This window comes from Pungitius pungitius, chromosome 19 (assembly GCF_949316345.1).
Source record: "Pungitius pungitius chromosome 19, fPunPun2.1, whole genome shotgun sequence".
NCBI classification, from domain to species: domain Eukaryota; kingdom Metazoa; phylum Chordata; class Actinopteri; order Perciformes; family Gasterosteidae; genus Pungitius; species Pungitius pungitius.
Window position 1 is genome coordinate 1,623,578 of NC_084918.1, and position 24,800 is coordinate 1,648,377.

A 24,800-nucleotide genomic window follows, 5' to 3' on the forward strand; every position below is an offset into this window, starting at 1 on the left:
ATGGCCCTCAATAGGTGCTTAGTATACGGAGAGGTATCGACATGCATCCGGCGTGGGGCGGCGTGCTGAAGGGGGCGATGACAGAGTGCCTCGGACTGCGTGAGCACCTGCCACGTAGCGCCGGGCCAAAGTCGGCGGGACGCGGGGATGATGATGAACTGAGCAGCAGAAAAATAAAAATAAAAGGCCCCCCCCCCCCTCCACCTCCTCCTCTCCTCCTCCTCTCCTCCTCTCCTCCTCCTCCCCCCACAGCCCACGCCGTGCGGCTGATTTACAAGTTATGGCCTTTTTCTCCTTCCTTCCCGCTGTCATTGAAAGCAGATTAGATGGGGCAGATTACTTCAGACATCAAACGTGGCGCGGTCGGCCCGTCATGGCCGTCGCTCACGGCGACGCCTCTTCTGTGGAGGGCTTTCTGGATGCGCTCGCAGCGGGAGGAGGGAAAAAAAAACACCACCCCCGTGCCTCCCTGTGCCGTCCAGCCTCTTCTTCAGCCTCTAACCTCCATCCTCCCCCCCCCCTCCCCTCCCCCACCAACCCTTTGCTCCCTGGCTTTGCTTTTCTTCCCATGTCTCTCTCTCTCTCTCTCTTTTCTATCTTCCTCTTTTCTTTATCGCTAACTTGTGAATGGCAGCCAATCAGGAGCAGAGTCGCCTCAGCTTCAGCCTCGGTGACATCCACCGCCAGAAGTGATGCACTGCTAGAGAAAGAGAGGGGAGGGGACAGAGCGAAGGGAGGGGGGGGCGGGGGGGGGGGGGGCATAGAAAGAGAGAGAGAGAGAGAGACAGAAGAGATGATAGAAATAAAGTGTAGAGGAGGAAAGGGAGAGAAGCCAGCGAGCGGGGAGGAGAAATGGAGGGAGGGAGGGCAGAGAGAATGAGACGATCTCTCTCTCTCTCTCTCTCTCCCTCCCTCCCTCTCTCCCCCTCTCTCTCTCTCATACACATTCGCACCAGCTGTGCTGTTGTCAGTCTTGGAATGTAAGCACTGCCGTGAGGAGTCAGATTCTCCCCCCGCTAAGCACTGCTAAGGAGTGGGGACCACAGTCAGTCACACACACGGATGCTAAGCTGTCTGAATCAAAAGGTAAGGGCTTTTATTCCCGGTTAATGTTGATGGACATATTTAGATTGTGTCTGCTTCAAGGCACCGTAAAAGATGACGATCTGCGTCTCACGAAAATAAGTGCTGCAACTTCAAGGAGGTTGATAACGGCTAAATGAGGCAGCGGATGATTGGATCCACTGTTCGATACTCGCATCCTGAGATAATTCACTTCATGTGCGATGTGTGTTGCAGGAAAAATGAAGGAAAAAAAAAAAAACTTATATGTGGTAACTGTATATTCTATATTGTATAGTCTCAAAAATATCAACTTTGAGCCCATTAGTGATGTCTGATGAAGCAATTACTTCGTTCTGGGAGTCAAATATCATTCTTCCGTGACCTCAGTCACACAGAGAAATTACACCACTATGTCACTTTAACATTATCCGCGTATTGCTCGCGGTCATTTTGTGCTTTTCTAAAGATCAGCATCAACTTAGTCACCATTCTACCAAGTGCTTGCCAGACTCATACTGTGCATCTGGGGATCCTTTTCACATGGACAAATATACTCGGCGAGTGCACGTATGCAATATATAAATGAATCTGCTCTTGTGTGTTTGCACCTGTTCAAGTGACCATGCCAAGCTCTCTGTGTGTGTGCGTGTGTGTGTGTGTGTGTGTGTGTGTAGATGCCTTCGCCCTGTCTGCTGAGATGCACTGAGGGTGAATGATGCTTGCGATGTGCTCTGGGCAGATTTGATGGAGAGGCGCTGTACCGTCCCTATCTCTGGAAACGCATGCAGGTGTTTATCGTGGTGCTGGAGCAGAGTTTCTACATGTGAACTTAATCCTCCTCTTCCTCCCCTCGGCTCCCTCTCCGAAGCGCCTCGGGTCCTCCCCGGGTGTGCCGCCTGCATCGCAGTCGCCAAAAGTGATGTATTAGGGTGCAGCAGTGTGCACCGGGTCATCCGTGTAACACCATTACTGTTTAGTGCAAATTAGCCACTAACGCGCTCCCTGGGTTGTAGTCAGATACGGAGTGACCTTTCAGCGTGGAGATGAAAAGCGGTGAAATCCATTCTCACACACGGGCACAGAGCTCTCATGAGCATCCACACGGCTGGCTCGGAAGGATTAAACATGAATATTAGAAAATAAATGAAAAGTGATGTGAACATTTGTGAGATAAACAGTGATCAACGAGGTGTGTGTGTGTGGGGGGGTCGTGCTATTTCCTCGACAAAATAAAGAAATTCATACTGACATTTTAGTCAGTTTAAATTAAATTGTTGAATCTGTATTATTTGGGATGGCTTTGCTAAAGCGGTCAGGACTTCTCTTTGCATAGTTCTTGGTCCGATGTTAATTAGTTATAATTACCTTTAAAAATGCACACGCACTATTAAAGCAATGCATTTTTTTTTTTTTTTTAAATGGAGTGGATTTTACGTTTAAATTTCCCAGTCAACATATCTCTTTTCAAGAAAGAAGTCCCTCCCTCGCTTTTAAAGCTTTTCAACAAGTAAGTATCAGAAAATTGCTTAAAGGATTTTAAAACATGAGTAAAGCTCGCCGAGGTCTGCCAGAGCCGGCGGAGGCAGTCTGGGAAGCTCTAGGGCTCCACCAAGTGGAGGGCTGAGCCGATGCTGCGTCTCAGTACATCCAACGCCCCCCAGGCTAGATTTACACTCCGTCTGTGCTGCTCCGTCAATACCAGAAAGCAATCACTGGAGCTACTCAAACTGCCAATCACAAAACGCCAGTCTTCTTGCACCTGGCTCGCGTGTGGCGTTTGCTTGCCGCATCCAACCGGCCGTAAATCAGGGCTCCTGGACCAAAGGATCAGGATCACAATCATAATCACGGACTCTCATGACCTTGCATCCATCTTCGTCTTCACCTGTCCCAGTTTCTCCAAGATTCTCACAGAATACATTCGCTCGTTCCTCAACAAGTGAATTTCAAATGTAGTTTGTAATTGATATTTATTCGTTAAATGGTGTTTAAGGTGGTTTACCAGCAACTCTGCACATGCGCATTTAATGTGTGTGTTGCTTCTATTATTATGATTATGTGCAGTGATAGCATTAAAATGCTTTGAGGACATGACCCATTATGTGTTGAGTCCACTGAGCGCTGCTTCGTGGTTAAAGTGCAACGTTGAGTTCAAACCGATGCAAACTGAGTGCAACGCTATAAATAGTCTGAGCCAAAGGTTGCACCAACATGCAGCACAGATGGTCCGTTTAGGTGTTTGTGTTCTCCTGTGTATCGAGGATTATATATTTAGTATGCAAGACCTCTTGAAAAAAGGGTTTCTGTGCAGCACCAGACTTGTGCTGCACAGAAGAGAAGCGTTGCCCTACTAAAGCCATAAAAGTGCTTAGTTGCACAGCCGGGTTTAATGTCGGTGGGAGAGCTTGCATGTGAAATTTTTGGGATGTGCATACAAATTGATACGGACTAATATGCAAGGCCGTGCCTTTCAAGGGAGGATATCCTGATGAACAGCTAGTTTATATCTGATCAAAGATATTCTTATTCAGCAAAACAAGAATGTATAATTTTGTGGATTACAAAAAATGGAGCAGAGCCGAGCTCCTGCCAGAATATGTGTCAGCCAAGATTAAGAATAACAGCGCTCGACAACACTTTAAAAGCATATTTAAACTCGTCCCTTCACATTGCTGCTGTTAATGCCAAGCCATGGAAGCTGTCTGCAACTTAATCTAATCATAAACAACTTTTTTAATAAACCCCCACCATCTAATGGGTCGAATGAGTTAAGATGATTCGGGCCGGGGTCTTTAGGATCTGGCATTGATTCAGCTCACTCATCCTTTAATGGAGTTTGGAAGAATTCTAAAAAGACACACTGGCCCTAATGCTTAATAGGCACACCACATCAAAGATTAATATCCAGAATGCTATTAAAACTCAAGGACAGGCTGGAATGATAATTAGAAAATGCAATCACAAGCATCAGACTAGATTAATTGCAAGGCGGCGTTTCCTGATTTTCGGGACCACACTTGTCACACTCATGCCACGTTATGGGCGTGCACCGAGAAAATAACATTAGAAATGTAATCCGTGGCAACACAATCTACATTTGATCTCCTCTAATACCGAAGCAGTAATTTGTTCAAAGTTCAAATTCTGTCAGAGGAAAACAGTTGTATCGTTACGTTATCAGTTCAACGTGTTTGTTACATGTCGATTATGGAGACGTTTGGTTGGTTCTAACATTCTTCTACAAGCCTTTTAAAAAAAAAAAAAATTCTAATGGCATATTCATCCGTTCAAAACGTTGATCAACATTCTCAAAAAGTATCGTGAATACTCGAAAATCAATGCTGATTAAACGGCTTCTACCTCGTGACAGCGAGTGTCTAAGCTCGAGCGACACGAGCGATATTTTCGGCTCATCAGCTCACTTATTTGATTTTCTACATGCCACACTTCACCCCCACCAATGGGACCATCGTGCTGATTTTGGCGCGGACGGTAACGAGCCCTTTGTCCTCGCAAAACACTTGCAATGACGACGCGCTTGTTGTTAAAAGGGCTCTGAACAGAAGCCCGAGGCTCACAGAGGACCTCGTGGCGAAGACTCCGGGCGCTGCGGCCCTCGTGCAGCGAACGTACTTCAGGACGCGAGACAAGATTTATTAGGATTAACTTCCCGTGGAGGCTGAATTATGCATGCCGCACCCGAATGACCTGAGTGAAGATGACCCGAAAGCAGATAACACCTGAGATAACAGGCTTTCGTTTCGGTATTAGTCCCACGTTAAAGGGTCGCGCACACAATAGGTTATAAAGAACCTGTCTTTTGTATAATGCTGCTTAAGGGAAACCTCAGTCTGATGAAAAAAACCCCTTGAAAAACACTTTCATCAAAAGGGGAAGAAAACAGTAAAGAAAACTGGTCCCTTGAAAACGAACCCTTTTGATGTAGTGCATTGGGAGCAATACAAATATATGCAAGGCACCATCCGTAATGTATGCGTGCACAAATTGCAGTGGAAACCTTGGAGAAAAATGGGTCAGGGGATGAATAAAAAAAAAAAAAGAAAAGAAGAAGACATCTTTAGAAAGACAATGTGTGTCTACACAAGGCAGCGGAGGTCGCTCTTCAGCACTGTAAAATAAAGTGAGTGTTTAGCAGTGGGGCCTTTTGCTGGTTCTGCTGTGCAAATACACTCGCTGGCTGCGACGCGCTGTTTGCCGATCGTCGGCAATGCAGCTCGTAATTAGCGCGGTGCTGCTCACCCTTTTACTACTCAAATACAAGGAAGCCACGCAGTCGTAGCTGCAGTTTGTAACTTCAGTTGACAAATGCAATGTGGCGACTGCAGTCTGCTATTGATTGAATGGCTTTTCGTTTTTTGTTAATCACTTCCTTAGAACGACTCTTATTGCAGTCGGTCGTCGTATAAGATTATTTAAAATGGGTTGTTTAGTGCATTCATTTATTTTTCATTTTGCAACCCCTTCATTTAGATGTTTGTTCTGTTCCTGATCAAGGACAAAACCAATCACTGAATTAGCACTTTTGAGCTCTCAAAATGCACATTTGCTGATTGCACAATCAGCTTCCCCCCCGGTGAAGCATATATTGAAAGAGGCACAGGGCCTTTGTGTACAGATGTGTCGTCCTATTGTGGTCTGGGTGCTGCCTCAGTGTTCCTTCTGCCACGCTGGCTTTTCAAGCCGATTGTAAAGGTGATACAGAAGTGCTTCTTCACCAATGTTCTGTCTCTTCACAGGAAACTCAAGGACATCAAGGAGAGGAAATACAATGTCTGTACTGTTGACGCTGCCTTCCAGTGTTCGTCCGATCAGAAGTTCATCGCCATAAATCACCAGTCGTTCCAGAGGACATTCCCCCCAGCTGATTGGGTACCATGGTAACCAATCCGGTCGTGCTCCTCCTGGTGCTCTCCGTCCTGTGGCCCAGCACCGCCCTGCCATTCACGCCCGGGAGTATCGGCAGTCTGTTTGGGATGCCGGACAGCGACGGGAGGACTCTGCAGCGGTCCAAGCGCGGATGGATGTGGAATCAATTCTTTCTGCTCGAGGAATACGCAGGAAACGACCACCAATATGTCGGCAAGGTAACCGTGGCCCCCCCTGCCCGCCGCGTGCTGACTAATTCCAGACGGTTTAGCTCGTTGAAGTGGTGGTTGATGTAATTGGCTGAAGACGAATGGTCTGCCAGAAAGCCGGCTGTTACAGGCACAGTTAACTGGAGCTTAGACACACATGAAATGCTCTCTTTTACAGTCCTTATGTACTCGGCTCCTCTCTCTCACGTTGTTCGCTCAATAAAACGACATACTAATGTGCTGTGAAAGATAATGGTATTTAGTTAAGGTTAAGCAGTAAAAATAATATCTGCCCTATAAAACAACAAAAAGAGGTGTATTCAACGGTAAGATAAACTTGGAATACCAAGGGTACATGAGTCATGAGGCAATTTAGCTGCAACATGCTGCTGAAAAGCCTTGTTGAACAGACTGGATTTATATTTCATTTATTTAAAAAAAAACACTTGTGGAGGTGTGTGGGCATCATGTGTTTTATAAACCCACAAAAAGTGGAAGGGTAGCGGTAAAAATAAACTAATAACACATTGAGTAGGAGTTTGAACAAGGTTCAAATTTGATAATTAATATCAGTTCACAGCCGTACCAGTACAGCTCAAAACACTCAAATCAGCCTCACATAACCGTGAAGTGGTTTGGGACCAAATTCCAAAACTGCAGCTCTTGCACGACACTTTTCTCCAAAAAACCCGCAAAAAAAAAAAAAAAAAGAGTTCTGGGACAATGCTCCCTATCCGCAGCCACGCAGATCAGAGAGGTTCCTGTCAGCTCACCCATGCTAGCACTGCGGAGACAGGTGTGATGAGGAGCGCTACGGTTTAGAACTCCGGGGAGGGAAAATGAGGTGACTGTCGACAGACAATTTTCTCAAAGGAAGCTAGCTTTCATCACACACCTCATTCTCCGGAGTAAACAAGTGTCTTGTGCAAGGTTGAGTAGGGGGATATGACACTTCCTTTGCAGAAAACCATCATCCTGATGCGGCGAAAAAGAGAAAGGAACGGCGGAAATTTAATGGAATAAGGAGGAGAAAAGGAGTCGGGCGAAGAGGAAAACAAATCAATCAGCACGGGGGGGGGGGGGGGGGCGGATGGAACTCACCTCGTTGTGTGAAGCGACGCCGCCGCAGAGCAAATGGCTAACTGTAAATGGGGCCATCTATTGCCGCGTCAGTGACTGAGCGCCATGTGGCTTTCTTACTCGACTTTGCGATGCTCTCTGGCACCCAACTTCTGCGGCGTGACAGCAATCACATCCACCAGCTCTCCCCCTCTCCCCCCCCCCCCCCCCCCTCTTCTCCTCTGTCCAATATCATTCACCATTAAACTGTCGGAGAAACATGAGGCTGTAATAAATTACGAGCAGAAAGAAATAGGGCAGACCTAGTGCGATCCGTATCACTAATTCAATCAGTTTAACGTCGGGGCGCTCCGCGGGGAGACGGACTGGGACGAGGACAGGGAGACCGTTATAGACGGAGAACAAAGTGAAGGGAGAGAGATAGATGGACGGAGAAAGAAGTTATGTGGGAAAATACATCAATGACTAAAATAACCCTAAAAAACAAGCAATAAGATGAATGGACGGGGGGGGGGGGGGGGAATGCGGATGGATGGATATTGGGGCCGCAAAGATTAGTCAAGTCATCGATGAATCCATCCGCCGGAAACTAATCTCCCGTGTTGACAATGGACTAATAGTTTGGGTCATTTTTCAAGCAAAAAAGGTCAACCTCAAATCTCGTTCCAGCATATGAAGATGTGCTGCCAGCCTTCGCTTCCTTAATTTAGTGTCTGTGGGTTGCAGAGTCCTGGGTGAAAATAAAAGGGTTTTCTCTTAACTAATCACCGCGGGCTCTGGACTGCTATTATTTTGTCGTGAGTTGCAAACGAAAAAAAAAGAGCCTGTAAATAGAGGGAACAATGGCCGGATAATGGCGCTGGCAGGCGAACACATGAGAGGTAAACAGACAGAGACGTGAAGCACCGAGCCATCAAAGGCCCGACGGCCGTCCTCCTGGAGATCATCGAGGGGCCTTCGCTGTGCACCGTGGGAGATCTTGTTTGTTTCACATTCACTCAAACCTCTCCAATCAAGCCGCCGCCGCCGCCGCCGCCGCCACTCGCCCGCTGTCACTAACGGGCTGATTTCTTGATTACCAGAATCTGGCCTGACGCAAAGTCGCGCTCAGCCGTGAGCGGCTGGCGATTGGGCTGAAAGAGGAAGCGGCGTTTAATGAATGCAGCCCATATATATCTATATATATAGATGATTCTGTTATATATATCTGTAGATATAGATATATATGTGGTTGTGAAAAAGAAAGAGGAGCATACGTCGCAGGAAGGTCGGGGGGCGCCGCACTTGACGGGCGGGGAGTACGCTACGCGGTGTGGCGTGCACGGAGCCAGGCGCCAGGGCCTCAAATCCTTTGGCGGGGGCCGGCAATGAGCGCGGGCGCTCGGCGGCGTGCAGCTGCGGCGCCCTACTTCTTTGAGCAGGCCTGTGAAGTGTGAACACTCGCAATGCCGAGCAATAACGGCCGCAAACTTTGGATTCCGCAGCATCTGAGTGGCGTGTTTGAAGTGAACTAAATCCTATTAAGCTCCCGCCACACAGTATTGTCTTCCTGCCTTGAAAGGAGAAATGTGCTGCTCCGAAACCGAGTTAGCTCACTTCGCCTTGTTAATAATTCGCCGTGTGAGCATCTCCGAGGTTTTTGCAGACATGCAGTCCGACGCGTTTTTTTCCGGTGAATTTAGCAGAGCTCGCTGCGGAAACTACCGATCACATGAGCTACACCGTGTGACTTCAACCCGGCAACACGTGCATTATAGTACAGTGTTACGTACTATGTCACTGGAGACAGAGGAAGAGTAATGCTGCATTCATTCTACACTCTATTTTGCTATCTCCCCTCTGCAGCAGCGAGCCATGCTTAGCTGAGACCTGCACGGAATTGCCAATGATTTTGCCGCTTTACTGACAATTCCTGTTTGTGCGAGGCGATTTAAGTCATCAAGGCGCTCTTCTGTGCTTCTGTTGTAAGGCCTTGAAAAGGCTGTGTTTTCGCTGCGCGGCCTTGACAGGAGAGCCACTAAATCCCCACAAATATAGTGTGGTGGTGCGAACATTTGATTCTGTTAAGACTGTGTGAAAAACAACTTTGTGCCACAATCTGTCAACAGTTCCAACGCCAGTTGTTTCTTCTTCTTTTTTTTTCTGGATGTACTAGATGTAATAGATTTACAACACATGTTAGATTTCCAGAGTTTAGTTTCCCTTCAACGTTAGGAAACCAATACAAATCTATTACACTATTTATACGTGTACACGTATATATATATATATATATATATATATGTGGAAACATTGAATTAAAAAAATCCAGTATCAATTGGGTGCACTTTGAAAGCAAATTTACACGGTAGATCCAAACGAAGGTTGCCGTTAAGCGCTTCCTCTCCCCCCCCCCCCACTCCCTCCCCCCCGGGCCTTTCCAAGCAGATATGAGTTGGCCGCGGAGCAACACCGAGGAGGAAATACGCCCGCTGAGGGCCACCCAGGACCGGGGAACAGCTCCCACCAGGGGATCCTCGCCCACCGAAGAGAGAGAGAGGCGATAACACGCGGCAGTAAAAGGAAAATCACAGCCACGGAAAAAAAACGAGAGAACGTTGTGAAAAGCAATCCCTCAAAAATAATTGTATCTTTTTCTTTTTTTCATAATAGTCCATAATAGTAAGCGAGAGCTAAATTGATATGGGACATTTATATATGTTTTTTTTTTGTATTGCTCTCCCAAAACTATCCTCGTTTGCTTTACCACCGCCTATTAAATCTATAGGCACAGATCCGTGTACCCAGATGATTAGGAAGTTATGCTGCGTCCAATAATTAGTGTATACAGCATTACATAGACCAGGGGAAATATGTAAAAATGCACGCCACAAGGTTCTGCAAAGGCGGTAAAATTCCTATTATCATATAGACGGCCTGGCTGCGTGGGGCTCCTTTGATGCTTCGCTGTTTGTTCTTTTTGTTGCTCAGGTTTCTTTTTCACGGGATTAACAACCAAGGCCAGATATGTGGTTACAATCGCAGAAAACCCACTGAAGAATGTGATCAAACGTTTCGGGAAAACATGCGATCTGACTGGGGCTGAAAACAGTAATGGTCTAATTATCACGCTGGGAGCAGAGAGGAGTGTTTCAATGGTAACCGAGTGTCAGTAATGATGTATGTTCCAGCGTTGCTCAGTGAGCCCGCTGCTGCAGCCAGTGTACAGTGCAAACACATAAGCAATGCATTTTAAAGTAGAGAAAAGGTGACTCTAACACTATTCAAGATTCTTTTTTTTTATCTTCACAGCACAGATAGGGAGTCAATTCCAATGCAAACAATGGCGCACTTTCCTGCTCACTGAAATTAGCAGCATCACTCATAGTCAACAGTCGCAGCAGCCTTCGCACACACAAAGCGCCGTAAATCCTGGGCTCATCCTCGGCTGCGCTCAGGAGTGAATTCATATTCGCAAACAATGAATAGAACACCCCAGACCTCAGACACACGAGCACATTCAAGCCGACTGATATTCCTCTTTAATCGACGTCGGATGATGGAGTTCACCTGCAAGAAAATATTTTCAGACACAGCGGCCAACGCTGCGCTCATTGTTCATTTGAACCTGACAGCGGCTGGTTTCCACGTCTGCGACGTTTCTTTTTATTTATTGAGAAAGGCTGGCAATACGTCTCACATTTCCATTCAAAAGGTGTACTGTTGACATCACTTTTCCAACTGCGGGAAAGAAATAATTAGCTCCCTCACAGCAGGCAGACATTAATATTAATACTTTGCTGACGAACATTCCGTGTCTCTAACTACTTGTCATTTAAAATGTGAGCCCATGAGATCGCATTCTAAATATATCTGCTGACAGATCCCGCGCAGTAATGAGCCTGAATCAAGTCTGTCACAGCGAGCCGCCATTACTCCTCCGCGACGCTGGGATCCGCTCACAAGGAGATGGACAGGTCAGAGGTGACTCATTTTAGCCGTTGTTGCTGTGGGTCACGTTGTCGTCATTTTTCAAAGTCACAATTTCGGAAGAAAGAATCTCAAACTAATTTGATACCAACTAATGGAGTGTGTCTCTCTGTGGACACCGTGGGGGCCCGAGGCAGGAGGCGGAGACCCATCGGACCCTCATTGGGTTCGCACCATGACTTCAGAGATCAAGAGAACGTCTCCGTGGTTTCATACATACGGCCAAGCAGCACATTCGACTGCTCAAACTGTTTCTGCACTGCGTGTTCGTTTCGGTAAATGAACTTGGGGATATGTAGGACACCCGCTTTCGTTTGAGTGTAGAAAGACAGCTGGCAAAAATCAAGGAATAGCTAAACGGCCCAAACTAAGAGGCCCGTGAGGAGACTAGAGAGTGGCCGAATGACACCTGAGACTGCTGCTTGCAAAAGTTTTCAATTAAAAATGAAAAAGAGAAAGGGAGAGAATGAGCAACCAGGGCACACAAATTAATTTAGATATTCAGAGAAAGACCCTTTTTCTAAGAATTTTATTATTTTGTTAAGTTTACCACACTCAAAAACAGCACGTAGTATTCAAATACACAAAGAAGACAATTAAGTGTTAATATCTGTAGAGGGTTGCAATCAGATTTTAACCTCACGGCCACGCATTGCCGCTCGGTCCTATAAAGGTGTGTGTGTGTGTGTGTGTGTGTGTGTGTGTTGTGTCCTCAGCTGCACTCCAACATGGACCGAGGCGACGGCAACGTGAAGTACGTCCTGACCGGGGACGGCGCCGGCAGCCTGTTCCTGATCGACGAGAAATCCGGGGACATCCACGCCACCAAGAGGCTGGACCGGGAGGAGAAGGCAATGTACTCGCTCAACGCCAAGGTGCTGGACCGCAGAACCAACCTGGAGCTGGAGCCCGACACCGAGTTCAACATCAAAATCCACGACATCAACGACAACGAGCCAAAGTTTGCCAAGGACACCTACTTTGCCAGCGTCCCCGAAATGTCCGAAGTTGGTACGTTGTGGTTGGTGTTTTTAGGTGACGATCCGCTTTTGGTTCCAGTTCTTGTTATGAGTTAAACAAGTGAGCCAGAAAACAGTAATTGCATGAACCTATAGATCTGGTAGTAATTGGTTTATTATTTGAAAAGCATATGGGATATGTAATTAAAAGCACGTTGGAAGGTAATGAAGGGGAACCAAAAGGGCGTGCGGCTCATCAGTCCGATGGACCGGCCTATTGTGACGCTGCATTCACTCCGTCAAAGTCATTTATTCGTTGTGTGATTATTTGTTTGGCCGGGCTCATTGGGCATTCAGAACAAGTAGTGCCATTTGCCATTTTTAATAGGCAGTAGAAACATGGAAAGTTTAGATTGTCAGTCTTTCCAATTAAGGATTTGCTTCATTGCTCTTTGCTTCATTCCAATCAAGTCATATAAATAAACCAATTGGCATGAATATAAACAAAGCTTTTGTAAATAGTGCGTGAGGGCATGAAATCAATCCTCAATTATGCCACAAAAAATAATAATTCACAGGAGCAATCAATGGTCTATCAAGAGCCAATTGCCTACATGACACTCTTTAGAATTCAGGCACGTTGACGAACTGTTGTCATAGAAGGGAAAAGAGTCGCAGGGTCACCGCTGCTCATCTCTGGGCCCGCCTTATATGTTTAGACCCAACAAACCGGTTAATAAAACAGGCCAACCATGAACTACCAGCAGCCCCACCCCCCCCTCGATGCCATCAGTGCTGGGACTAAGTGGGACAGATGTTCAAGGGTTCATTAGTATGCACGGAGACATTCAGAGACCCAAACAGGACACGCCAGAGGTCTCCTGAATGCCAAGGACAGTATCTGCAGCGTGGCGTTATTGAAACGCTGGGGTGGATCGGGCAGGACTTCATCCTGGAGTGACTCAACTACAGGATATCTGGGAGCAACTGAGCCCTTTTCTCCTATTCATTTTTATTCATTTAGCACTCGAATGGCACATATCCAAGCACCTATCAGTGGTTGTGGAGGCTCGTGTGTAATATGCATGAGGGGAAAGTGGTTGGAGATTTAGGAACAGTGTGAGTGATTCTAGTTTCATATTGCCAAATAACACTTCCAACTCCGGCTGCCGGGTGTAATCTCTGCAGGAAATACGAAAAGGCATCGTCTCTGAGCACAGTAATTCTCTTTCAGCTCCTCAGTAGAAGCTCGTCAGTGTTTATCTGATGCTGCCACACCTTGGACTCTGACAACAGAGGTCAGGGAGGAATGCATCAGTAATACGACCTTGCTACGCTAACAGCAGCAATGGTATTATGCACAAGACTATGCCAAGGTACAGACTTTACTCTCTGACTCTAGATCCAAACATAACATTTGCTGTAGTGAAAATAAAGTGCAACAATATGGTGTTTCATTAGTTGGGTTGACAACATGGAATTAGGAATATTCAGCTTTAATCCGCTGTCATGTATCACACTCATCAGCTACGGGCTGCGACGGATCACAACAAACTGACTGATGGGACCAATATCTCGGCATTTAGTACTTTAAATGAGTTATCAGCCGTTTAGAGCGACTGTTAGGACTTTAAGCAGGCAACCTCTCAAATATCCCTGTGAATATGTCTCGTTTAAACAACTCGCCAAAAACTCAATTTTATTTTCAAAGCCATCAGGAGACCTCAAAGGAACCTGCGCAGGTTAGCTGCACGCTCTACCTTCATGGAATATTTTCACTAAGATGTGCCTGCCTTGCTGCAGCCAACTCATTAGATCCACACTAGTGGCAGATTATTTGACACGGAACTAAAGATTTACTTATTGCTTTGCTCTGAAAGGTCATTTTTATGTTTTTAGCGCAAATTCTCTCCATGTGAACAAACGGTGCATACAAAGTCAACGTTGAGTCAGTTACATCCATGAATCACATGCCTTTGCATGTTTTCTTTGCAGGTACATCTGTTGCCACAGTAACCGCTAACGATGCCGACGATGAAACGTATGGGAACAGTGCCAAGCTGGTATACAGCATTCTGCAGGGACAGCCATATTTCTCTGTGGATTCTGAAAATGGTGAGTTATACCCAGTGTGTAAACAGATCTCCCTCACACTGCCACAACAGCTTCTAAGAGTCCAACAAGTGCGATAAGGGTTCATTTGATGTTCTTATTTGTCAGGAGCTGATTCCACAAGTCCATTTAGGAAGATGTCATCAGGATTATGTTTTTCAGCCAAAATGTCCAATTATTTAAAAGTGTGTATTTCTAATTGTTCTAGTAAAATATGTACATCTGTCTAATATCCTTCCGGAGTCCAAAGGAACTAGCTAGTTTCAAACCAGGAGGGCTTAATTACTTTTAGCATTGAATTGCGTTTTGACCATAAAAGGCCCTTCCTTGGAAAAAGGAATTATTCATGAATACATTCATTCATTGAATAGTCTCGTTTCTGTTGCATCTACATCTAGAATGAGTTTAAGTCATGTCAGATGCTTCCTCGCCCTCTAAAGGAGAGGTCCATGACCGAGTTGGTTTCATCTCTCGGCCTGATATAGTGATACAAGGAAGTGTGTCTTCCACCCGGATTCAAGAAAGGAAAAGATAGACCTACGTTGGTCAACAGAGACTGTGACCAGAGCAGCTGGCCTTCATTTGCATGCAGCACTGCAGGAGTCATCTGTGACCAAAAGGCCTTTCTTCTTTGACATCATGAGCCTTGCCTGTGGTTAGACTCAATGTTCAGAGCTCTGCAGGCACGTAAACCCAGACCACCTCCTACCACATGGATTCTAAACACAAATGTAGCACGCCTGAAAATAGAACAGAATGAAGGCAGCAATTACACTTTCCTTCAAATGTAATTGGAACCAAAATAGTAGTGTATAGATGCAATTTCCGGTAACGTGGTTGAGCACGGGAATAAAAATTGATGTTAATCTTATCTCATTTTCTAATAGACAATACACTTTTCCAAAATGCAGTTCATTAATTTGGCCTAAGTGGTAATGTTTTTTTCCTTCAGGCACCATCAAGACAGCCCTGCCTGGCATGGACAGAGAAGTCAAGGAAAACTACCAGGTTGTGATCCAGGCCAAAGACATGGCCGGACAGATGGGGGGCCTCTCTGGGACCACCACAGTCAGCATCACCCTCTCCGATGTCAACGACAGCCCGCCGCGCTTCGCCAACCGTAAGAGTCCTCGGCTCCCGGTGCTGTAACGGACTGAACATGAGCGGACGTCAGACACAGAATGAGAAATGCCTCGAAATCAGATCCGAAAACAAAATATTATTAAGAAGAAAACTGTACTGAACATGACTAAATGCAGGTTTCACGTGGGAAAGCACTGAGGTCTCCTTGGTGAAAGTCCTGTGTCTGTTTGACCCATGAACCACCTTTGGACTTTTTGCCTGTCTCATTATGAATGAGACAAGCAAAACGTCAAATCATGGGTTCCCAACCCCAAGTTGCCTTACCGAGGACACACGCGTTCCCCAGCGAGCGCGTCGTGACTTTGTTCATCCGCCGTTTTAGATTCCTTCCGGGTGACCACCGTGGAGTCCACGGAGATCGGAGGCGCCATCGGACGCATCAAGGCTGATGATCCAGATGTCGGGCGCAATGCTGAGATGGAGTACAGTATTGTCGGGGGCCACGACACATTCAACATTATCACAGACCAAACCACACAGGAAGGAGTCATCATAATAAAAAAGGTCATTTGTTTAGTTTATTCCCCATTTTCTTTTTGGTGCATTGGAGTCGTCCAGCTTTACTGATTCATGCTTTGTGGTCTGCATCCAACATCAAGTGCAGCTGCTGTGAGCAGTCATGTGACTGGGATTTGATTGATAACGGCTGTGCAATCAGACAAACAACTTCTGACAAGTGACACGTTTTCACACAGCTGCAATCAATGGCCTTCAAAAGATGTTGAAGTGTGCCACAGAAAGCCTTTAAACCAAAACCATTTTTAACAAATGCATCAAGTAACACCACCTGTGCCCATGGAATTTGCATAAGGTCTTCAGCTGTTAGCCTTTGGGAGTTCCTCTTCATCCTTTACTATATGCTTTAATTTGATTTAATGTGAGCCGTCTTTTTATCTCTTCCCTCTATATACATTGAGCTCCACTGGGAAGACGGAGTAGAATGGTTTGAGATTAGAAAAAGCTCTTTGATAACGTTTATTCGTGTTAGAAAGACATATGACAGAATTTATTTTTCAACTGTAGAGTGAAATCAGATACCCTGAGCCTGTGAAATGAATAATATGAAGCAGACTTTGGGCCAGAAACTCTTTTTAGATTCCACCTGAGATCCCCGAAAGAATCCTCACATGGATTTATAACTTGGAATTGGGAGTCTGAATACGATAAAGTCAGACAAATAGGATGTAATGAATTGCCTCTCAAAAATCCTAGAGGCGGACAGAATTTTAAGGAAAAAGTCTGCGGCTTGACTTTTGATGCTCTTTCATCTCCAGGCCCTGGATTACGAAAGTAAGAGGGACTACGAGTTCAGGGTGGAGGTGAAAAACACCTACTTAGACGCCAGGTTCATCCACGGTTTGCAGTTCAAAGACTACGCCACGGTCAAGGTGACCGTGGAGGACGTGGACGAGCCCCCGGTCTTCACCAGGAACCCTTACGTCATCGAGGTGCACGAGGACACGGCGGCCGGCAGCTTCGTCGGCGTGGTGTCGGCCAGGGACCCCGACGCCGACTCCAAGCCCGTCAAGTACGCCGCGCGCGGCCTTCCAGCGAACAGATCGTTCAGTCGTCCACTTAGTGAATTAATCGGTGGCCCCCGTTAAAGCAAAGATTTCCCAGACTGACCCACGTGGAGCGATGTTTGCCGAAATGTGAAACTCATTGTCAAAGCTTTAATTGTTTTAGTATGAAACCAATAAGCGAGAACATGCAACACATGGTAGAATTACAGCATTTCCCCTTATCGGTCTTTTTGGCAGTGAGACTAAAATGAGCCCACTTGGCTTCATCCAATCCATCAGCCTAGCCTCTTGTCAGTGTGGAGAGGGAGCGGGGGGGCAGCACATTATTCACGGTTCCCTCCTGGTTAAATCCCAGTGGAAGATGGCCGAGGCCCTGTGAAGTGAATACAGAGACACTTTTTTTTAATTTCTCACAAGTATGTAAGCCCTCCGTGGCACGGAGACAACGTGAGAGAGCACTAATTTTTGTGTATCAATTCACGCGGCCCGGCGCAGTCGCTTCCACGCTATAAGGCGCCGCGCCGTCTCCCCCGCAAAGAGACGCGCCAGCTCTCTGGCCCGTGCCACGTGGCGTATTGTGTTGCACGTTCAAATATCAGTGAAATATGAGATTTGACCATGACAAACGAGCAGGCACGAGGCAAGATGCATCATCTCTCGTCACCGGAGAGTGCGGAACGTATCGCATTTCGAGGGGCGGCGGGTGATGGAGTGCGCCGGACCAACACACTTTGATGAGGCAAAGAGGAGCTTTAGCTCGTTCGCCCCCGCGAAGATTGACAACATGACAGGGATGCAAACACACATTCGTATGGGTGGTAACGACAGCACGCGTGTGTGGTCTTCTCTCAGGTACTCCATTGATCGGCACACAGACCTGGAGAGGCTGTTCAACATCGATTCTGTGAATGGCACCATCACAACACTGAAAGCCCTGGACAGAGAAATGTCCAAATGGCACAACATCTCAGTGGTGGCCACTGAAATAAGTAATTGACTTTTATCAAGTAGTTCTGTCTTTTTAGAATTTGGCGTTAAGTAACTCTTTGTCAATGTGTCCTTCTTTTTTAATTTCAGATAACCCACGGCAGACCACCCGGGTGCCCGTGTTCATCAAGGTGTTGGATGTCAACGACAACGCCCCTGAGTTTGCCATGTCCTACGACACATTTGTATGCGAGAACGTCAAAGCCGGACAGGTGATTCAAAACTAAGACCCCTCATGTGAGCAGGAAGCCGTTTCCATGGTTTTTGGGCAGAGAGCCAAAAGGACGTTGGCAGCGATCACCCAGAAGTCACTTCCTGACATTTGCGTTCTGACGGATCTGTGTGGGTGCACAGCCGCTCACACGTCACAGCGGGGCGGTTTCAAGAGTCTGCAGATCCTTTAATTATATTAACACACCTCAAGAATCGCAGATTTGTCTACAACGGATCTGACTGGTTTACCCAGTGATTTGTAACTTATTTTCTTCCATTACAAATGGAAATGATGTGTTCAAGATGATGAGTGCTCATGTGTTTTCTCATACTTTCTTCTTTCGTTACAGCTGATTCAGACAATAAGTGCCGTTGACACGGACGAACCCCTCGTTGGACACAAGTTTGTCTTCAGCATAAGTGCCACCAATCCGAACTTCACCATTGCTGACAGGGAAGGTAAGAGACATCTATTAAAGTGTCTCTGTACGTTAAAGGGAGTCTGACGATTTTCATCTGATAGAAATGGTATGGAAGTTCACAACATACATGTATTGCCTCGACACAGCTCTCAGCTTTGCAACTAGCAGCTAGTTGTGCTAACAGCGCTAACAGAGAAACAGGTGGCTGGCCCGGCTGTGTCACCAAAGTAAACAGTGTGAACCATTAAATTATTTACCACAAATAAAGAACACCAGACAATTACAGAATACAAACAATATATTTGATAAGAATGGCCTGGCCGTCCATATTTGTTACGAGGTCCCCTGTTGCGGCTGTTTGGTGAAGTGAGGCGGCTCCTCACTGATGAGCTCTACTGGTTTGACCCCCCCCCCCTCAGACAACACCGCCAACATCCTCACGCGGAGGGGAGGTTTCAGCCGGCGGGAGATGAGCATGTACTTCCTGCCCGTGGTGATCTCAGACAACGACTACCCCATCCAGAGCAGCACCAGCACGCTGATTGTGCGCGTGTGCGCCTGTGACAGCCGCGGGAACATGCAGACCTGCAACCCGGAGGTCCTGCCCTTCTCAGACGGCCTCACGACCGGAGCGCTGGTGGCCATACTGCTCTGCGTCGTCATCCTCCTCAGTAAGCCCCGCCCACCACGTGTGTGTGTGTGTGTGTGTGTGTTTTGACTGTGTGATCAGGTGTATTGGATGTAAATTTCAATTACATTGACCAGAACCAAAAGGCACACATTTACCTCTTATACAATCTGTACACAAAAAGACTCAGAGTTGCTATAACGTGTCCTCTCGCCTTAGTTAGCTATGCGTGGCTGGCTTTCTTATTTGACTCAGCAAAATTTGCAGTGATGACGGTGGCAGATTTTTAAATAATTGCTACATGAAGTCTCAGGCGTCAGAAAGGAGAAGGCAAAACATCCATCTCCTTTTTTTTTTAACAAGAAGCGCCTACTCGACCCATCACTACCGAGGATGAAGCCACTGGTCCCGGGCCAAAGAGTCAGCATCGCCGAGTGAATACAGAACTGTTTTGTTCAGGGTAGCTAGCCAGCCTTTGGGTGATGCTGTGCAACACTATTATGCACATAAGTGTCAAAGGAGCAGAGTCAGAAAAAGGAAGAAAGGAAACAAAGGGCAAAGGGTGAAATGAAGCTCTTACTGTAGAGCTAAGAAAGTAGCTTTCCGATGCTTACTGTTCTATCTGCATGTATTCCAATTAGTTATCGTGCAGACATTTGTTGTTAAAAGTACTGTCATGCAAACGTGCAAATGAGGAGATCAGCGCTGATGGCCACATGCAGTCCCCATTAAAAGGAGTAGCGTCTTCGGGCTTTGTGGCCACTGACACACATTTGTAAGGCTGTCACGCCCAGACTCTCCACTGATCACGGCAGACTGAAAACCAAATCATTGCCTCGCACTCTGTCACGTTGAAATGTTTTGCCTGGAGTTGGAAAATGCCTCCGCTCCTCGTCGGTCACAAAATGTAACATTTACTAGACCCATCCATCATTGTTCTATCTTCTGTTTTCTCGGTTTTGTGGTCCGCAGACTATATTTGTACTTTGGGAAACGTGGACGATTGGGATCTGCAAAAAATGTCTTTGTTTAGGCTGTGATTGCAAGTCACTCTCAATTCAAAGTTCTATGAGACGGCCCACGAATCATTCTGTCTGTGAACATGGGGCACCACGGCTCCCTGAAGACATGAAAGGCACATGATTGGAGAATCCCTGTTGTGGGTTTAAGCAAACGATCAATTCTATCAACTCCAAAGGCTGTCATCTACAAGCCGACGCCTACCTGACCTTCACCTCCCGTCGATGTCAGAAGCATGTAATAACTGCGGCATGTATCAATCAAAATCCACATGCGCCTCCTTCGTGAGGCGCCATGTCCCCAGAACCAGCTGTCCTTTCAGAATGTACCGCTCCCCAAGCTCTTTGTGGGAAAAGAGCCAGAGAAATGACCTCGCCTCAGCATGCGGTTTTTCTTTTGTTCCCCCTATTTATTTATTTTTTTAAGCGGTTTCTTTTTGATCAATGGCGCCGAGATGCGACGCACAGAGCATTAGCACAGCAGGCAGGAGTCTCACGTGATCCATGCCGCGGCCAATTCAAGGTGCTGAAGTCGATAACGTGGCGCGGGGGCGAGTTGCTTTTGCTCAAACACACGCTGCTGAGTGGCCACCGCTCCAACGGCTCCTGTCGTTACAAACGGCACATCGATTGAAAGCTTTCCCAACTCACTGCGATCAATAAAATGTTACTGAAAATATGCATTTCTCCCAGCAGTCCCCCCGCTCTGGCTGGCACCAGCTTGGAATCCTAATGTATTAAAAACCGTTATTGTGACATTTAATACTTACAGTGGTTGATGCAGCCAAACGCTGTACTTAAACAGTGCAGCGGGGCGGTATTTACAAAGAACGCACTGGAACCGCGCGCCCCCCCCTTTGCAGTGAATCACCAGCACCACACATCATACAGAAATGGTAAAGCGAGTAGGTTGTCGGTGCCTTTAGAAACTACCTGTGTGGCAAACGGGATATTAACTTAATAATTTTATAACAAAACTATCGGACACTCAGTGAGAGGCCTTAGTCATACTTTGAATAAAAACCCTGAAAGTAAATGACTTGAATTGTACGTGGATGACCTCTATGCCGTCCTTTTTTTCTTGTCAAGAGGCGAGATCTTTTGAAGAATGATGCTCTTTTTAATAATCGAATCCTGAATGCCTTTGGTTGCATATGCGAGAAGGCAAAGAAAGAAAAAAAAAAACCAAGTAGGGTTTGATTGAATACTGATCCCGAGCAGCAGCCCACATAATGCAAACACACAATATGCACGGCAAACTGTGCTGTGGTTCTGCGCGTCCATTCATTATCAAATAAATCCACTTTGTGAAATGCTCGCTGTATCACCCGGTAGGTTGCGTGTTAATTCCCAACATGCGAAAAGCACCACTTCAGCCCTCCTCGCGGTCTAATGCGGTGTGTAACAGCACACGGGCCGCGGCAGCAGAAGTGCCTATCATTTTACCCTGCAAAAAGCAGAAATGCGCGGTGCTTATTGTCAAGGGCGTATCAATAAGTAATGGGTTTGAACTGCCATTGAGCTGTACCTCGCCTGGCCAAGCATAGTGCTTAATAGGAGCATTTATGACCGACTACACATTAGGATTGAAGAAATCCTTGCTCGCTCTTGTTCAGTGAGACTGTCCTCCGAGCACTGAGTAGCGTTCTTCACAGGAGCGTCCAACACTCACCGTGAATCGACTTTGAACCCACTTTTCTCCCCGTCAAAGAGAAAGCGTTTGTGATTTTGAGGTTTCCATCCCATCTGCACCATGACCAACTAGTATTAACAAAATAAGCATTGGCCCCGCTTTAACTCAAAGTGGCAAAGGTTGAACTCTCTCTCCTTTTCACTTACATATCATGACATCTGCTCATTATGTGACGCTTTTCTGCCTCCGAACCCCCCGGCCCCGACCCGACGGACCTCCACTTCCATCCAACGGCGAGGCACTGAGGTGGAACATTTCACCCTTTCCGTCCAAAACCAGGGTCGCTCACAAAATGCCCGTAAAGAACCTTCTAAACAGACACCTCCACCCGACCCACAAGGTGTTGTTAATTAACACCCGGCTGGGAGGCAAGTAGACAACTTCAGTAGCCACAGCATCCCGCTGGTTAGGGCAAACAAAAAAAAAAGGGGGCAGGAAGGAGATGGAAAGGAGGAGCGTTTCTGGAGCGTTATGGGTTTATTTAAAAGTTGCTCCCACCCGGTGCGACTCTCTCTGGAAACATGCTCACTCCGCAATCTCCAATTGTCTTTTACTGCTGAAAGAGAATGAATGAGATGAGATATAAGCCTGCGAGCTGAAGGGAGGGAGAGAGAGAGAGAGAAGGATCATCTAACCGCTGAGCATTTCATACTCTGAATGTGCCGTTCAAGGGGGAAAAGAAAGAAAATGCTTTTTCACTGAATCTTTAATAATAGGAGGGGAACGCCCGAGGCAGTGTTGGGGATTCATCACTGGTAGCAAATGTGTCTCCCCTGTGCTCTCTAATGCATGACACATGTTAGGAGGCACACTCCTTATGCAGAGCCTCCTCCCCGCGTCCCCCCCCCCCCCCCCTGTTTTTGTGTAGTGATCGTGGTGCTGTTTGCTGCCCTGCGGAGGCAGAGGAAGAAGGAGCCTCTGATCATCTCCAAAGAGGATGTCAGAGACAACGTCGTCAGCTACAACGACGAAGGGGGCGGAGAGGAGGACACGCAGGCCTTTGATATCGGCACGCTGCGCAACCCGGAGGTGATGGACGCTAACAAGCTGCGGCGGGACATCATCCCCGAGATGCTGTTCCCCTTTCGGAGGACGTCGCCCATAAAGGACAACGCCGACGTCAGAGACTTCATTAACGGGCGTCTCCAGGAGAACGACGTGGACCCCACGGCGCCGCCCTACGACTCGCTGGCCACGTACGCCTACGAGGGCAGCGGCTCGCTGGCCGAGTCCCTCAGCTCGCTGGAGTCGGGGGCCACCGAGGGGGACCACGACTACGACTACCTCAGCAGCTGGGGGCCGCCCTTCAAAAAGCTGGCCGAGATGTACATCGGGAAAAGCCCCGACAGAGAGGCCTAGGCGGCCCCTTATCCCCCCCCCCCCGCACCCATATTTTCTGTCTGTTTATCTGGCTAGCTAGCCAGACAGCCATTTGTCTAGTTAGTTAGCTAGCCGGCTAGCCTGCCCACCTATCTATCCAGCTATCTATCTGTTTATCTGTCCAGTTCGCTAGCTCGCTAGTTCACCAGTAGTCCGTTTGATCCGCTCACGCGCGCCAGCCGGCTCGTGGAGGCCGATGTGGAACTCGAGACTTGGGCCGAGCGAGGTTTCTTTCTCATTTAACGGAGACGCAGTATAATTCTGAAAGTTTTACTGTTTTTTGATCATAATCAGTAAAGATGCCTTTGAACTTTAGGATTCTTTGTGAACAATGGTGTGGACAATGTGTTTTGTAATTGATCTGAGAGATAGTAGTCTTGTATACTATCAATGTTTAATGGCACCGGAAGGGTTTTGGGCGGACTAGAGAAGGAGTCGAGTGGTTTTTCCAGCCACCTCCATTAAATACTGTAAATGTACAAAGTGTTTTTAACGATGGACATCCTATATACTATTTGCTATATTCGTTTGACAGGCAATGTTCATGTGAGTGGTTGGTGCAGTTTATTTGTCAAACTGTGAATTCATTTAATCATTTAGGTGTAATATGTAATGGAAAGTGTATGTTGTAGGAAAACTGTCATACACTGGCAATTCATGCTGTTTGAATGCTGAGTCACACTGTTTTATATTTATATTTTTATACTTATTTTCATAATAAAACGATGTAAAAAAAGAAGCACTTGACTTTTAAAAGGGTGAGATTCTCTTCTATTCTTTTAAAACCCGATTCACTCGAACAGCACTTGTTTTTTGGCGGGCTAATAAACAGAAGAAAGCCACATTTCCCTGTTTCACATACCGTGACCTTTAGCGTGGGGGGGGGGGGGGGGGGGTGCACTCCCTGGTGTCTCCTCATTAGTGGGCGGCTGGGAAGACGCCGATCACGTCCCTTCCCCACGCCGCCCGCCTCACTCTCCTCTTTGGAATCACACCAGCTGTCCTGTTTTAGTGACGTACGCTCGGGGGAAGCTGCTCCAGCGTGTGCACCCAACCCAGAGGGATCCGTTTCAGCGTTAAATGGAGGTTCCGTTTGTCAAGCGGCCGGTCCACTCAGACGTAATGATTTTATTTACCGACTGTCGCGTTGAGCGGTTCGGATCGTTTTTTTATCGTGTCGCTAATTGCCCCGAACGGTTGTCACGTGCGATGAAATGAGAGTAATGAGCATCTCAGAGCGAAGATAATGTTAAAAACTTCTTCTGCAAAACCTCATGAATATTCAAGGAGTTTGTCTTACTCCTTCCTTCACACTTCACGCATCGTTGCTGGGGAAAAAAAAGTCTTGGAAAAAGGAATTTCAATGTATCGTAAAGCCCCAAATCTGCTATGACAATATTGGATGTCTTGGATTCATTGTATATTTCTATTTGTATTTATGAATGAAAAACAAATAGACAGAATTTTTACATTTGGAAGAAAAAATAAGTATGTCAATTTGCTTGCAGACA

The 24,800-nt window shown here is 46.7% G+C and overlaps 1 protein-coding gene across 1 annotated transcript; it reads left to right on the forward strand.

Annotated features, from left to right (window-relative positions):
• The first annotated feature begins 840 nt into the window (after positions 1-840).
• On the forward strand, positions 841-24,036 carry cdh10a (cadherin 10, type 2a (T2-cadherin)). The gene is made up of 12 exons (XM_037455907.2): positions 841-1,086; positions 5,823-6,170; positions 11,927-12,221; positions 14,165-14,284; positions 15,234-15,401; positions 15,747-15,928; positions 16,699-16,952; positions 17,800-17,936; positions 18,025-18,146; positions 18,498-18,606; positions 18,989-19,240; positions 22,778-24,036. Exons 2-12 carry the CDS (start codon positions 5,961-5,963, stop codon positions 23,266-23,268), a joined length of 2,340 nt encoding a protein of 779 aa, XP_037311804.1. The 5' UTR covers positions 841-1,086; positions 5,823-5,960; the 3' UTR covers positions 23,269-24,036.
• Positions 24,037-24,800: the final 764 nt, after the last annotated feature.